At 36.9% G+C, this 17,592-nt stretch overlaps 1 protein-coding gene across 3 annotated transcripts; it reads right to left on the reverse strand.

The window, feature by feature from the left end:
* Positions 1–2,834: 2,834 nt before the first annotated feature.
* Positions 2,835–17,387, reverse strand: LOC137624376 (nucleosome assembly protein 1-like 1). 3 transcript variants are annotated; one of them, XM_068355093.1, is made up of 9 exons: positions 17,207–17,317; positions 11,979–12,195; positions 7,555–7,659; positions 6,998–7,170; positions 6,582–6,876; positions 6,296–6,443; positions 5,955–6,122; positions 4,588–4,636; positions 2,835–4,003 (listed from the first exon to the last, which is right to left on the reverse strand). In XM_068355093.1, the coding sequence occupies exons 2-8, from the start codon at positions 12,168–12,170 to the stop codon at positions 4,614–4,616; spliced, it is 1,104 nt and encodes a 367-aa protein (XP_068211194.1). In that variant the 5' UTR covers positions 12,171–12,195; positions 17,207–17,317; the 3' UTR covers positions 2,835–4,003; positions 4,588–4,613. The 3 variants fall into 3 exon arrangements, with proteins under 3 accessions (XP_068211194.1, XP_068211193.1, XP_068211191.1); XM_068355092.1 differs by lacking the exon at positions 4,588–4,636 and having other exon boundaries at positions 17,274–17,387; XM_068355090.1 differs by lacking the exon at positions 4,588–4,636.
* Positions 17,388–17,592: the final 205 nt, after the last annotated feature.

Below are 17,592 nucleotides of genomic sequence, written 5' to 3' on the forward strand. Positions count from 1 at the left end.
ATGTTACCTAGGTTAGGTTACCGGACAAGGCGAGATCTCTGTTACCCACATCAAAACTCTTGACATATACAATCAACAAAGAAAAGGGAAAATTATGCATATAAATATCCTTACAAGTATCAAATGCCTAAATAGCTTCGATAATTAAATTATTAATGCTATTTCAACTGGGAATGTCGTTCTAACTAAATATAACACATGCCCAGCGAACGACAGCGACCATGCACCTCCGGTAACAGGCCTAGCTCCGAATCACAAATTACTCTAATTTCACTGAGACAGGAACTAAAATACACTTATTGTAAAGATTCAATGCTCAACTTTCCAGAGGTGAAAGAAGCTGGGGATAGCATAATAATAATCATCCTGAAAATCTATCGAAAATGTCAGATCAACAGGGAACATCATGCAAATTCGCTACAAAATTAGGAATGTCCGCCATATGGGATATGGCGCTGTTGTGTTATTCAATAGTAGTAGGGGAACTAAGGTAACCTTAATACGGCTCCCCTTCTAATTCTGCCACTTTCCCCCCCACTCAAAGAGTAAACGCTATTCGGGGTGCAGATTGCTATGTGGCATGTCAAGAATACGTCCAGATATCATGCGATATACGAGAATTTTAAGGATATTCGTGCCAGGAATTAGAATTCTGGAGACTTGCAGGCAAATTCTCTGGGAATATCACTAATACATTTATCCCTTCCCTTAGAGAGTTACTCTTAGGAACCTTCCATCAGGACATGGCTTGAGCCCAAAAAGGTAGGATAGCGATTGGTTTTCGGTGAGCGGGGCCGAGACAGGGATGTGTGATGTTGACGGAGTGGCGAGAGAAGAGAATGCTCGAGTGCATGGACAAGGATTGAAACCGATTGACGAGAATGATCATGAATGGAGGTAAATCAGTTTGCAGATGACGATGTACTGGTTGCAGACGTGGAAGAGAAGCTAGGTGGATTAGGGAGAATTTGGAAGGGTACATGAGAGAAGCAAGTTGAGAGTTAATGTGGGTAAGAGTAATGTTATGAGATTTATGAGAAGAGTAGGTGGTGCGAGACTGAATGTCATGTTGAATAGTTACTTAAGGAAGTAGATCTGTTTAAGTACTTGGGTCTGTTGTTGCAGCAGTGGAGTGGAAGCAGATGTACGTCGAGAGTGAATGACTGATGCAAAAGTGTTCGGGGCAGTGAAGAGTGGTAAAGAATAGAGGGTTAGGCATGAATGTAGAGAGTTCTGTACGAGAAAGTGATTGTACCAACTGTGATGTATGATAATTGTGGGGAATGAAAGTGACAGAAATTGAATGCTTGAGGTGAAGTGTCCGAGGAGTATGGCAAGTGCATCTCGAATAGATATGGTTAGGAAAGTAGTAGTGAGGGTGAGAATAGGTTTAAGAAATTAATTAGCAGCTTGAGTGGATATGAATGAATGTGTTGAGGTGGTTTGGCCATATTGAGAGAATGGAAAATGGCTGTCTGCTAGTCATGAATGCAAGAGTTGATGGGAGAGGTACAAGAGGATGGCCAAGGTTAAGGTGGATGAATGAAGTGAAGAATGCTACGGGTGATAGGATAAATGTGCAAGAGGTAAGAGAGCGTGCTAAAAATAGGAATGAACGGAAAGTGATCGACAGTTCCAGTAGGTCCTGTCGCTCCTTCCAGTTGCCTTGGAAAACTGCAGTAGGGGATTCAGCATTATGAAGCTTCATTTGTGGTGGATAACAGGAGGGTGGGCTGTGGCACCCTAGCAGTACCAACAGAACTTGGTTGAGTTCAGTCAGGCTGGGAGGAACTTGAGGCAGGTCCCCCCTTTTTTTTCCATGTTTGATGTCGGCTAACCCCCCCCCCAAAATTGGGGAAGTGCATAATTGTACAAAATAAAACAGTAAAGTATCCAATAAAAGAATTGATTGAAGCCACTATTACGGAGTTGACAAAGGCTTATGAAGCCTGAAAGAATAGAATAAGACACCACCAGAAAAATAACTGTCCATACAAGATTTAACTAGCCACAAAACTTAATACCTTCTTTCTCAGACAGTATTAAAACTTTTAATGAGCACTTCAGGGTCCTAAAATAGACACTCATCACTGCCTTCATACTGTTATTTAGGCTTCAACAATTTAGCGGCATTTATCCAACGGCTTATACTAAAGTACATAAGACGTCAAATTATGCGACCTGATTTTGATAAATTTTCCATTTAAATTCTTTTCAAAAAGTTCTTTCCATAAATTTACATCATATAAACTGGAAATATATACTAAAATTAGACCATTTTCTCTTTTTGACACATTCTAAGTTAATAGCATGTAAAAATCAATTTGACAGAGTATAGACTAGATAATCATTCAAGAATTCTCTTTAGCAATGTTACTTTATGCAAATTTTTACCGATAGCTAGTATCAAGGACCAAGGTGCTTAGACCTGTCCTTTCTTAATGACAACTTTAACGAACCAAGGTTAAGCCAAAGAACTTGGTAATACACCCTGTAGACATGTAACATTAACAGCACAGTATGTCCAAATTTAACTCTATTGTACCAACTGGAATTCAAGATTCACATTTAAATGACTGCAGTTTATTAACAATTCTGCATCAATCTCAAAATTCTAGGGACTGGGGACCTCACTTGTATTCCTTCAATGACAGGTTTGATTAAGCTGCAGGATACACCACGAATTTTGTATTACTGTACACTCTTGAATGCAACAAGACATTGCAGAACAGTTCAAACTTAGTTTCTCACATTTTAATTCAAATAGGATTAGCCAACCTCGCTAGATGCAAATCCATCAATAATAGAGGAAATAAAGGATAAACAAAACAGCCTTGAAAAAAGAGTAAATATATATATATATATGAGCAGCTGTGGTAACAAAAGCTATTACAATTACCAAAGCTTGCCGTTTAAAACAAGTTAAAAATTTTTCTGTATAAGACATCCATAAATGGCTCTTAGAACTCGAGATCCTTAATAAACCTCAACAATAAAATGCAACAGCTTCCACATTAGCCCCTCCCTCTCAAAACAGCACTAATATCAGATATAACGCCACACTGATGAGTTGAAATGCTCCAAGACTTGTCACGGGCAAAATTCAAAACATCAGGAGGAGTTATGCTAAGCTCCGAGTAATGCAGTGACACTGGTACAAAAAAACATTTCATTACAGCCTAACTTAAATAATTGCAAGTGTTGTAAAGATAGTGCACTTTTATCACAATGAGATAAGTTGAGTACCCTTTTCTAAGTGCCCACAAAACTTCAATGATGCATTGGCTGCAGAGCTAAGCCTTAAGAATGACAGACCAAGAAAATGAGCAAATTTTTCTTTTGACTGAACTCCTCACTTCTTACTGCCTTTCTTGGCTTCAACCAGAATACCTTTGAAGTCTTGAACACTAGTAATTTTTACAGCTGTCCCTTCTTGGAAAGATTTGGCAGGTCAACCCAAGCACAACAAAACCAGTTAAGAACACACACAGTGGTGGACTGTTAAGATTTCAGGTAACTATCTGCTACTTTTACTCTTACGATAGTCTTTGGAATTACTGTAAATCAACGTAAAGCCCAGAAAATAGTTGCCCATATCATGTTTGTTGCTAGCTAGACTGGGTAAAAATAGAAAAAGGTCAAATGCATTTACCTGGACACTGAAAACCATTAACTTAACCTATACAATTTACCAACTAATACCAATGAACATGTTTCGGCAAGCATGTTAAGTGAATAAGACATGGAGTACAACAAAGAATGTTTTCAGATCTAAGCACAAGAGTAAAAAAATAAATACTTGTCCAAGTGTGTAAAATGCTTTGACCAGACTCAAAAACTGCTGCCAACTTAAATTGTCAAGTTTTGGGGATTGCGGGGACCTAAACCTCACTAGAAGGTCACTGCTGTTTACACTCTGCCGGTTGCTGGTCCTTACCGGCCTTATCCTTCGTTGGATCATAATCAGGGTCATCTTCCTCTTCATCATCTTCCCCTTCTTCACCTGAAACCAATTATCAAATTAGAAAAATTTCAAACCTAACAAAGCAGCCTAACTTTACTCATCAGTATTACATTAATATATCAAATAAAGGTTTGTTGTTCAAAATTTCATAATCCTTTAAAGCTAAGCAGCGCTATCATGGCTTTAAAGTAGATTGCCACTATCTGCCTACTACTGGCTTCAGCAATATTCCAAAAATCATAAAATGCAAGTGCAATTAAGCTGCTATAAAGCCCAAAATAATTCATTTCCAATGCTAAAGGAGAAGGGTTCATAGCTTAACGGGAGGGAAAGGGGTGTTTTAAAATTCAAATAGTTTACGCAAAATTGTTATGAAATAGGGACCTTGAACAATTTTGATTCCTACTACTATTCAACTGTAATTCAACAGGGCCAGGATGTTAAAAAATTTAGTTACCCATGCACTTTTTCACACTACATGTTACAGCAAAGCTCTATTTCTATTCTCAACTCCAAATTCAAGCTCATTCGCTTTTTCTGCAGACATGCAAATAACCAACAACTATAAACATTTGTTAGGTTCTCTAAAACTCAACTCTGATCAAGTTAATCTGTTAGTATACCTGAAGTTCTGGGTGATGCTATGGAGCTACACTGAACTGATTATTGACCCTGTGAATATACAATAATCCTTTCAAGTATAAATGTAAACATCATTGCTTTTGGCCTTACGAACTACCAAGGAACAACAAACCTTCAAATGATGTAAAGAGGTTTAAATTTCCTTATAATGCTAGTTGTACAAAAAGGCAGCCCCTTTTCCTTAGAAGTGTTATTGGGTTTAAAGCTATTTTTTTTTTGGCATTTATAGCTACTTTAGTCATGCAAATCACTATGTATAAAATGTTAAAGCAAAACTACAAAATATAAATGCCTGAAACATCTCTAGTCCCACTATTCCAGGTAACAAGAACACGTGTAAGATTTCTTGACTGAATAGTTTTAATAATTGCAGTTTATTGTACTTTATACACTGGTACCCTTATGCAATGGTCTAGTTTACTAAATTGAAACCTTTACTTCTCTATAGCAGTATTGAAGATTCTCAAAATCTACCAACTAAGATTTAAATATCCACTACTGCAAAAGTCAATAATGCTTCACAAAATTCTGGTACTCAAATATTACAAAATTTACAATTACATGAAGACCTATTTATAGTATTTTCTACACAAAAATTCCAGATATCCACAAAGTATAATAAAGGTGAAACATTTGTAGTATGGGAATCAACACTGGTAGTGTATCAAATTACATACCAGTAAAATCTCAGACATACGGTCCCATCAAGATAGATACAGGAACAGAATTTAAAATTATCCTATATGAACATTGCCTCCCAATAAATAAAATATCTACGAGAAATTTTCAATTCAGGAAGATCCAAAGACTGAACCCAAATTGCCAAAGTACTCTTATTGGTTATTGTAACCATTAGCACTATCATCAACTGGGTATTTTTTTCACATTGTAACTAAAAACACTATACTACATTGAGAAGGAATAGTTAACAGGACAATTGACAAATAACCAAGTAGTATATTTATGCCTATCTTGAACTTGCAGAATAACCAAACACGGTACCACTTTAGTTGCAGACTATCTGCTTGGTCGGCAAAAGGAAACCGCTACCCTAACAGGCAAGACTATAAATTAGCCCTATCTCTGCTCAAAACCCTTCCCACTTCTATTTTCATTCCTTAACAGTGATGGCAGGACAACTTTATTCTTACATTCCAAACTTATAAGTAAACTTTAGTTGGCATTGAAATCTGACTGAATTAATTAGGCCAATAAAACATGTAAGGCTATTCAGAGTACTTGCGTTCCTCCAGATATCAGAAACACCAAGGCTACAATTGTTTTTTTTTAGTGACCTAGACCCAACTTTCAAATCAAATTCATGTCAAATCCTGAAAACAAATCTCACCTTCTTCACCTTCCTCCTCTTCAAAATCTTCATCATCCAAGGCTTCACCAGTATAGAACAACACTGCTCTGGGAACGATGCGTTCTCTGATATAATGACCAATTTCAAAGTCGGCTGTTAAGAGGGCCTGTGTATCTTCATCCATCTCTTCACTAGGATCTTCGGGAACTGTGGGTGAATGTTAAATGAACATCATCTCACAATGGTATAAAATTTAATCAATTGCCTCACTATTGAAACCTGCAGTGTTATGCATTGGTCCACAATAATTGTGGCACATCAGTACTAAAAACACTTGGTTAAACCAGAACAAGTTACTGTAATTTTTTCTTTATACATACCTGGGGGTGGGTTGAAGAAATTGAAGAATGAATCATTTTGAACAGTCTTGGTTATAGTTCTAACAGCGCCTCTGGACTTGTGCTTCTGCTTCTTCTTAATAGTTTTAACTGTAACATTCTTCCCCTTCTTCCAGTCTATAGTACAACCCTAAAACCAATCATTAATGTTATTCTTTTTTCTATTCAACAAGCAAAATTTTTCAACATTAACTATGCTACAATATGGTATAGGACATTTCAACAAATGCAAAAATCAAAGTGAAGTCACGGAATTTAAAATACATACCTTACACTTGAAGATTTCTGGACCCTCGAAACTGAATGGATCATCCTTATCTGGCGCACACTTCATTTCATAATATTTAGTCAGCGTTTTATTTGTAAAATATTCATTTTCAGTGAACATGAATTCCAGAGTGAAACCCATTGGCTCATCATGGAATTTAAGCTTAATGTCGGTTAGATGTTTAAGTATTGGTTCATCGTAGTCCTGTACCATTTCAGCCAACAAGTCAACATTCTTGAAGATTGTTAGCCAGAACTCAGGAATGCCCTTTGTGTTTTCATCAAAGTCATGAACCCTAGAAGAGAAAATGTCATTAAAACTCCAAGTTCTAAGAAGTTCAAACATACACCATGAGCAAGTATTGCAAAATAAAATCATTTACTGTACAATTCAATAACATAAAAGTGTTCACATACTTTGATTCCTCTTTATCCTCAATCTTAGCCTTTTCTTCCATATCTTTACTAAGGTCCTTTTCGTCTTCGTCATCCGATGGGAAATCGCATTCCTCCTCATTTGGCTCATGTTCAGAATTTACAATTGTCCTACGTTTTTCATATAACTCTTGGTGCATCTTATCGTATTTAACCTAGATGGATGATTCAAGGAGCATTATGAGACATTAGATAAAGAAACAAGTCTAAGCATACTGCATTCATGGTAGAAAAAACTACAATCTCTCTTCAAAACGGTCAAGATTATAACCAGTAAAACTCAAGTTATAACTAAAAAGTTGTGCCAACAATTAAAAATCTCTCACACCAAGAATATTGCACTTCTGACCAACTCCTATAGCTCACCATTCTAAATACCAACACCCAGGGTTCCTAAATGTAAGGAAAACACTAGTAACCAGGAAAACTGTGTAGAAATGGTTTTTACCTAAATTCAGTCCCCAGAACCTCATTATGGAAATAAGCGTTAATTTCAACCTTTCTATGAACTATACTATTAACAAAAAACACTATCTTACCTCTAAAGCGTGAACTTCCTTGTAAAAATCGGCCTCTAATTCAGTGTACTTAAGCTGAATCTTCTTTAGAGCCTTAATACGTTTTTTCACAACCACAGGTAAAGACTGAAAAACAAAATATAACTTGCTTCATTTTCACAGAATACATTACAGAAACAGTGTAAAACAAATTAAAGTACAGTGAGTGACACCTTGAAGCTCATGCAAAATAAAAATATTAAGGGTGAACTACAGTAACCTAAAGCGATTCATGCCTTTCTTACAAGGCATTGGATCACTCCACAGTAGCTGGCTTAAACATGTTACTGTGATATAAATGCACACATTCTATAACCTACATCATTTTAATTCCAGTACACTTCATGGGAGACTAGGATGGGGAGTCTGAGTCAGAGTCTAAGCCAATATATGGACTAGAGGAGTCCGAGTCGGTAAAATTCCACCGACTCAGATTCCTCACGCTGGAGAAATATTCTCTTTTGGTATCCTAAGTAGCATTTTTTCAAAGTCGCTCAAAAAAAAGTTTCATATTACCCGCCGTTTCCTTTAACACCCTCTCGAATAAAGGCAGTCACTGGGAAACACATATAGCTCCTGGCATCTCTCATCCATAAGCCAAACCAAAAAATAAAATTATTATACATGCTACCAGCTGTTCTCTCCACGCACGAGTCTCTGGACATCAAAGTTTATTTCATGATTAACTCTTCGTTTAATCACCATTGTTATTGATTCATAGTTTTATGCAGCACGTATATGAATAATCTTAGAATTATGTCATTATTTATATGTAAACATCTTTAAATGACGGGTGTTTTGATTAGTTTCGTGAAACCTAGGAAAAGCTGAATCCAAGAAATTACGTGAAATGTTTTCAATAAAACAATTACTTAGTAGGCTAATAATGATGAAACGCTATTTTGACTAAAAGGCAAAATAAAATAAGAAAATTATATAAAATATTTAATTCTTATTTTTTTTAAATTGGAGTCTGAGTCAGTTCTAAAAAATTATATGAGTCGGATGTTCAGAGTCCCGACTCCCCAGCCCTGGACAGCGGTACATTGTAATATAAATCTGCATTTAATGAAATAAAATGTAAGCAGCGCTTAATTTCTCTAAACTAGTAAACGTGATCTGCAGATTTTTATATTACAATCAGTATTGCTAGCCTGCTTCGCCAAATTCCTTTTGCTAAACAGCATTACCTGCTAAAGGTACAGCTGTCAGATGTCTCCTTAGCTTCAAATGAGAAATTTAATCCATGATGCCAACAGTACGATAAGAGCTCCATGAAAGACAAAAATTTGATCTTTCCACGGATGCAATAGCCTAGAGGAGCAGTGGATCTGTAGGTTACAGTGATCTTGGAACATGTATCCCCGAAGGGCTTAGATTCTTGAGGTAACTGATAAATGGAACACTTCAATGAAGCTTCGAGAATGGCCTTGGAAGCTAGTTCCATGGCCCATTCCGGGTGTTGGGTATGTGTCCTTGGGCTCGAGTCTCCGCCAGGGTGCCATCTACGTGGATTCTGCTTGTTTGAAGAATTAGCGTGTCTACCAAGTCCCAAAAATGGGACCATATTGTTCACCATCGTTAAAAAAATTTCCATTGCTCTGTATCTCAATTGCATATATCAAGCTCCCCCTAAAGGCAATGGTCTCAAATTCTGAAGTGGAAAAGTAAATTATGGAAGACCATATACTGAAGCAGGATTCACCATTTCTAGGAGACAGGGGATGTTAACACCTTTACCCCATACCAAACTTACTTATGAAAAGAAATGTTTCTGATACCTATCTCCTGCCTCGGGTATGAGGGAACGCACTTGAGGTAGTTTTCCAAATGTATACATTCCTATACTACAGAGATGATACTAAAATTGTCTTCCTAAAAGGAAACGTTCCTGGTACATACTGGATGAGATCGACACTGGCAGATCATCCCTGGAATGACCCATTATGAGAGGGCTACGGGCATGACCAACAGGGCTTTGTTTGGGCTCATCGAAGACAGCACTGGGAGTACAATAGAACAAAAATTCACACAAGACTTACAAATAATGCTGTCAGGGTCAGGTCAAGTTTGGTAGAGTTGCTCCACTCACAAAACATAGTGAGGAATGGTTAATAACCGTTGACAAAGCCCAATCACTGTCCTGTGTCTTGGCAATTAATGACTCCCTCCTGGATGAGGCAATCTTAATGTTTGACAAAAGAGGAAGATAAGAAACCAGTGAGGCAAAATAAAAAGGAAGTGGGATAGTTGAAGTGTCATCCCCCCACCTCCTGTGAAGTGCTTGCTTCCAGATAGGGCAAGAATAAAGCATGTTCCCAAAAAGAATGTAGCATCTCTGAAATCACAAGTGTATGCAGGGTGGCCAAATGCCGGACCCACTTTGGATAGAACCTAAGGCCAAGTGGCCACTTGTTGCTATACGATGAAAGGATGTAAGTTCTCTGGGACTAAAGTTCTTTTCCCCAAACTCGCGTCCTGGTAAACTTCTCCAGGAGGCCCCTCGAAGAGAAAACCAAATGCAAGTGTTCTAAAAGCAGTCTACCCTTTGACTGGTCAGCCATGAATCTGAAACTAGAATACAACGCTCATCACAGGTAAGATCCCTCTTGCTCCTGCTGCTGGGATAGTCTATCCGATAGGTGCTAGTGAAACCAAGAATTAGAGGTATCTTTATACATAGAATTTGTTAGTTAATACCCCTGGTATGAACCCAGTGTATTCTAGCTTCTCTTGGTACTTGCCCTTCCACTTTGAACACTGCTCTTACAGCAACACAACCTCTCATAAGATACCATGAGAAATATGAAAATCGCAGCCTCAGGAGGGAGCCTACAGCAAGTAGACGCTCCTTCCCACTCAGCAACAAGAATGCTGTCAAACACTAACAAGAAAGGATATATTGGCTAGTTACAGACAAATGACACTATTAATGAAAAAACTGCATAACATCCCTCCTTTTTAACTTTTGCCAACCCATTATTCAAAAAAAAAAAAAAAAAAAAAAAAGATTAACAGTTGATGGCCTCTACTCTAGTAAATCTATAATTCGGTGCGAGGTAGTGACCCTTCAATTGTGGTGGGGGGCGGAGTGAGGAGCCTAGCTACCCACCACCTGCCAGTAACTGAACATCCCTTGCACACTTTTAACAGCAGCATTTCAGCCACATTAAAAACAAACCTATTAAAAGACAAGGCCCAAACTCAAAACAAAATTTGAAACATGAGTACTTGATCCACACCACTAAATAGTTTACCCTTCAATCTTATAGCCATATGAAGGCTGGTACAAAATAGATTTCTAAACCCTCCAAAAAAAAAAAAAAAATATTACTCTTGCAAAGCCCAAGAAATTAACCCCAAAAATTGAGTTGTCCAATCAATTACACTACAGCTGGGTAGTTGAAACAATCAAATTCTAATTTTGTCAAATGATGGGACCAATTACAATAATCAAACTAGTTTTGTGGCCTAGTTTCCCAACTTATCAAAATTTACATAAAAATCTTATATATTTTTGTTGCAACTAACAAAGCAACAGCAAACTCGGAAAAAACTCATGCGTGCAATTTTAGTGCAAAAAAATCTCAAGCCAATTCACTAATTACAACCTTGTGCAGCTCAATTTTACTGTGTTTAAGGAAAGATACTGTAATGGATAATAAACTTTGCTACTCAGTATAATAACCACACTAGACTATAGTGTTTGCCCAAGTATAAAAAAAATTATTATCCAATTGAAATTAGTAAAATTCCCCAGACCAGACAAACTACTCCAGTACTCACCCATAAGGATAAAACAAAAAATTAAATGAATACCAACCAGCTTCAAGTTTCCATACACTGTACCCCTTCCCTTACCAATTTGTGCAAAACTCAAAGTTTAAAGACTATCAAATATCTAATTACTGATGTATAATATTAAAGTTAACAGTTGCAAACTACAATACCAAAGTTCTAAGTTTACTTCCTTACAACATAATAGATGGATTAATAGTATTCATACAAAAACAAATATCCAAAATAAAAATCTGGTAAAATATTGTATAATGTATCTATGTGTAATGTTAGTTAACAATTACAAACCCAGTTACAATAAATTACAAAATCAAACTGTATTCACTTCAGATGCATTAACTCAATAAGCATGTAAACCATTGGTTATGAAATGATTTCTATAATTTGTAAGTTATTTCTTTGGCAACACAAACTTCTTTGGTTATGAAATGATTGCTATAATTTGTAAGTTATTTCTTTGGCAACACTAACTTCTTTAAGCTTAAAACTCTTAAAACATTAATGCATCATGAAAGTATGCATGCAATTAATAATGCAGTGTCAAGTACTTGGTTCTTACATGATGAACTTGTGCTCGACCAGCTGCCAAAGCTAAAAACCACACTCACACTAATGTAACCTGACGGGGTGCCAAGGAATCGACGAAGTTTGGTCTGCAGGGCAGCCAGTACCTGAGGATCCTTCATAAGTTTGTCAACCAACTGCTTGCGTCCTCCACCTTCTTCATCATCGTCCTCCATCTCTTCCTCTGACATCTCCTCTTCATTGGTGGGGACAGCTGCCTTCTCCGGATCGGCCATTGTTACCAAGTTGTGATACTGAAATCTAAATCAAAACAAATGTAATGTAATCATTGCTAGGGGGCGACTTTCAATAACACCATTAATAGAAAATTACCAAATTGTAATACTGAAATCTTAATCTAATCTTTCCTAGGGAGACACTCAATAAAACCGTTACTAGAAAAATGACGAGGGTTATAGAAAAATGACATGGTTAATGATATTAGTTTAAATAGTTTTCACCGACACAATTTGACGGATTACATTGATCTTTTAACACTTTCCCTTTAAGCTGGTGAGCAACCAAGAACTGGTGAGCAAACAAGAACCCCGGCAAGAGAAATGAATTTAACACCAAACCATAATACACAAATATACATAGTAACTTGGGCATTATACACAAATACTATGAAAATTAAGGACATGATTGGAAGGGGAATAAAAATCGCAAATAAAGGTTTTACCAGCACAAAATAAACCAATGGCTCAGGCTCCAAGATTTGGGAGGTAAGTGATGTTAGGGAAAAATGAGGCCAATTTAAAGATTAAAAGGCTATTTGTAGTATAAAAAGCAAATCCCTTACAATAATACATTCACAAATCACTTGTTGAAAAGTCTCCTTATCATGATGTCAGTGAATATCAATTTAGTCACCTACCCAGACATGAATACGACAGAGGAAGTAATAGATGCCTGTAAGAACAGACTTGACATATATGATAAAGTTGAAGTTGCCATATGCGATGCAAAACTCAATAATTCCATAGAACCTGAATATTTCAGTATGAAAAATTCAGCGAGGGTACCTAAATATGCATATGCCGATGACCCCACTGTCCTTAATTTTCATATCCTGAAGGCTAACAGGGATTGACAAATCCCTTAAAGCTCTGACTAAAATCAGAGCAAGGTGCAAATTATGGGGAATCAATTTGGACAGTGGGCCCTCATCCAGATTATTAGTCCATATGCATTAAAAATTCTCAAGTGGGGAGAGCAGATGCAAGGAGTATAAGACTGAACAAACTGCAGTCCTGACCAAGTATGTTGATGTTCTGAATGTGCTACAATAAGTCTTCTGTTAGCATGCTCATGAATAAATGTTCATAAAAAACGACATGCACATAGGTAAAATGCTTTTAGGGCGTTTAGCGAAAAACGCCCGTTATATGTCCTTTCAAAAAGGAAAACGGATGCCATTCAACAGTTTTCTTCTACTCTCCTAGGTAGGAATGTAAGTTGCTACCGGGGAGAAAACGCATGGTCTGAAGAGGTCAAGCAGGTACACAAGACAGTGGCTCACCAATTCAAGGATCCATGAGAAGTGTGCTTTGAAATAGAAGAGCAGTTTGTCCCAGAAGGATGATTTAGAATCTAAACCACATTTATATATACAGTACCTTTCATCAGTTCATAAATTCCAAGTCATACCAACACACCTGGTAAGGTATCAATATGGGCTTGCCAAACCTGTATATTATGATGTCCACGAATTTTTTCATACTTACAACATTTGCTACAAAACGTACAACAAACGCCAAAAGAGGATTTCATTGTTCATTAAACAATAATCACTTCATTAAGTGCATTTAAATACTTTACACAAACATTATATATATAGACGCAGACATTTGGCAAAAAGGGTACTGTACACACCTGTAGTCTACTGTCATACATTTAAATACTTGCTTTGCAAACTAAGTCTGGGCCATTTTGAACACCTTTTCGCTGGCACTCGACGCAAATTAGTTTCTCTTTGACTGACTTCTGGCAGACTTACAAATTGTCACATGAACCATTCATACAAAATGTGAATGGTACACTAATCAAATTGAGAAACTTCCTGGGCACCGGGAAATGTCAGGTATAAGAAACTTGAAAAACTGACTTCAAACACCAAGGCCCGCCTGAACAGACCTTTAGTGTTTGATGGAGGGCGAGAAATAAACCCGTAAAAGTAATAAGTAAAAGAGTATTTTGCTTCAGACAACAGGATCAAAGTTTTGATGAAATTCCTTCAGAATAAATGGGACTAATCGTACACTACTGGAATTTACATCATGGGTCTCTCCAAAATCTATTTTGAACCACAGCCTAAGTCAGCAGCTACCAATACTATTTCTTGTATAGCGTACATTAAATAAAGGAAGTTCCAGAACAAAAAAATAACCACTGCTTCTCCCAAACTGATTTTCCATTTTCAGTACTATTCCCTTTTACATTATCCAATCAATATTGCATGATGGCCAACTGTCATCCTCCACATCTTAAGATGATGGCTGAGGCATAAAACTTTCTTTGATGCCAATTTGGAGAGGATGTCATAAGGATTAGTGCTGAATTAAGGCAATTTTCCTTTTAAAACAAAAATTTATTAGATTGGTATTTGTTTACACAACCACACTCCATTTACTGAAAAATTATGCAAAGCTATTGTTTTCCTCTATTGCATTTTCACAATTTAAAAAAATTCGCCACATCGGAAATGTTGAATAAAAAAAAATTAGCCTGGTTTCCTCACTAATCAACCTGGAACGGACATTAAGTCTACCAAACAGCATACATTAGATGTATACCCAGAATATATACTAAATATATGGAGTAATTACTCGTGTCACTTTGTGCATTGTATATTTCATGGACAGAGTAATTACTCCATTTTGTAATTTGAGTGTATACTTTGAATATATGTAAAATGTACGGTCGCATCACGAACTTTAGTTGACTTAGACTATGTTGTCAGTTCCAAGTGGTTTAGTGAGGAAACCAGGCTAGTTTTTTTTTTTATTTTAAACTTGTAACTTGTATACCATGTAGCAAAATCAAATTATGAAAAAGTAAAGTGTCCAGACCTCAGCGACGAAAGAAAAATAGTGGAATTGCAACAGCCGTATGAAGAAGAAAAGATGATAACAGGAAACATGCTGTTCAAGAAAGTAGGAATAGAGAAAATATATCTATCAAATGTGGAAAAAGAGAAGAAAATATAAGAATTAGAATAAAGAAGAAACCCAAGGAGGTGCCGATGGACAGGCAAATCCCTCCGCCCAACAAGAACAAGAAGAACAATGAGGAAAATAGCCTTGCATAATTGGGCTGTATATGGAGTGTGGTCGTGTAAAACAAAAAATTTTCCCTATTTTTATATTTTATGTAAATTCTTAGTAGGAAATGTTTAGAGTTCAAAAGGGAAGCCGACATGCTTCTCTTAGGGTAAGCTAAGGAGTCAAAGTGAGGCTAGCTGGAGTCTTGCCCTCCGCCACATATAATGGAAGTCCTTCCTAGGTTAGGAAATTCATTTGATTCAATTGAAAAATTCCTCCCAACAAATTATCAATTTAGCCTGGCATGCTTGCACCATTAGGTGATACCTAAACCAATTCTTTCAAATTGAAAATGCTTTCACATGAAACCTTTTCTTTATGCATGGCCCCAATTAAAATACGGCATATGAAAGATTCTGATAAAAATATTTTGCAAACAATCTTGACGTATAGAGCAGGATCATGTAAAGGGAAATGAGCTCTGCAGTCAGTTTTTGGCTAATTTTTTAGACTTAAAGAACACTAATTTCCAGTAGGGCCATATACATATTCAGACCACACTGAAATCCCCATAAGGAAGTCACCATCCTACACAAGACTATTTACGGGATGCACAAGATGATTCAAGGCCATATATATATATATATATATATATATATATATATATATATATATATATATATATATATATATATATATATATATATATATATATGCCTTAAAACCATGTCTCCAAGATAATTAACTTTGTTTTGATATGTATGAGAATATAAGTGATGGAGCCATCCTGTCGTCACCAGTCTAGTAATAACATTGCAGACTTAGCCAGGCACTAGACGGTTTATCCACCCACAGCAAAAGACTAAACATTCAAAGAAACTGTTACCTATAATATAAAAATACTGATGTGCCAATAATGCAACATGCTACACTCGAGGCTTTACATTAGTTTGTCAGTATTACTATAAATTTGTGCTCTGCGCAAAATTGAACGAGGCGTGACAATTTAAAACATTCAAGGTGAATAACGTCAAAATTATTGTAACTGATACTTGAAATGGAGACAGCCAATTTCGGGGGGGGGGGTAGGTAGCAACATTACCCATCCCTGAATAATCCTGCAAGAAATCCAAATTATAGGCTAAACCATTCATCTTGCCTACGATAAGACTTAGTATTAGTAACTTAGGCTCCCGGTAAGGAACTGATTATGCAAACTCCAGCTAAATGGCCACATCCATAGGAAAACATTGGCCTATCAGCGAATATAAATGTATACATTTGACTTGGTTCGTCTTGCAGCACCATACCGGAGTAATTGATGCAACCCTATAGCCCATCTCACGGTTATATTTCGGAACTTCTTTATATAGCTTTCGATAAACCCACTAATATCACATCTGTTCTTCCATGAATCAAATATACATTAAGGTTTTTTACCCTACAAGTTATATTTCCGTTCGGCCAACGCCTTGATTCCAACAAATACTAGTGAAAAGGGAGCGCGCGCACACGCTCGTCTAGGCAAACGAGAACTCAATATATCACCGTTTACGACGAAATGTTGAATAATACTTCTAGTTCATCGGTGCAAGTACTACATTGATCAAGACAAGAACTTGGAATAAGAATAAATGTTGTAAGGAAGGGCAGAAGACAAGAGGGGATGACCCAGTGGGGGTGCGCATGGCGAACAGAGGCGCCCACGTGAGGCGAGACAAAGAAATACCATAATTACCGAACTGAATTACCACCAACCAATGAAAACTTCCCTTTTAACAAAGCATTGATAAAACGTTGGGTCCAACCGAAAGAGCCATATATTTAATAAAGGAACCCACGTAAATAAAGTTTAACACGATGCGCTAGCAGCCGAAAATCTTCCCCCTACGTCGTCATAAGCTAGAGATCGGGACGTGGATTACATTTCTCACTTATTTACTCGATAAGTAACTTATTTCACCTGTCAAACGGTACGATATAACATTGAGTTCCACACAAGCACTCACTTCGTGGCAAGCTTGAAGAGAATTAACCACTAATTACGTCTTGGTGACACTGCACAGACTAACTCACCGTCCTTCTGCCGTAAGATCCGGAGCCAGACAGAACAGACAAACATGCGGGTAAAGATGGCGCGAAACACCGGGTCACGTGATCACAAGAGAGTTTATTGTGGAAGGAAAAATTATGGTTTAACAACATGATCATCCTTGCGAGTTTCTAATACAGATTATGCTTTTTAAAATAGTATTTATTATTATAATTAAGTAAAATTTTATGTATAACTTATAACAAATGGTGAATAAAACAATTCATCCATTCCTCCATTTGTATCCGTAGATGAACATTATGACGTCACAGATGCGGCCAATAAGAGAACAGTGGTTACATT

This window comes from Palaemon carinicauda, chromosome 31 (assembly GCF_036898095.1).
Source record: "Palaemon carinicauda isolate YSFRI2023 chromosome 31, ASM3689809v2, whole genome shotgun sequence".
NCBI classification, from domain to species: domain Eukaryota; kingdom Metazoa; phylum Arthropoda; class Malacostraca; order Decapoda; family Palaemonidae; genus Palaemon; species Palaemon carinicauda.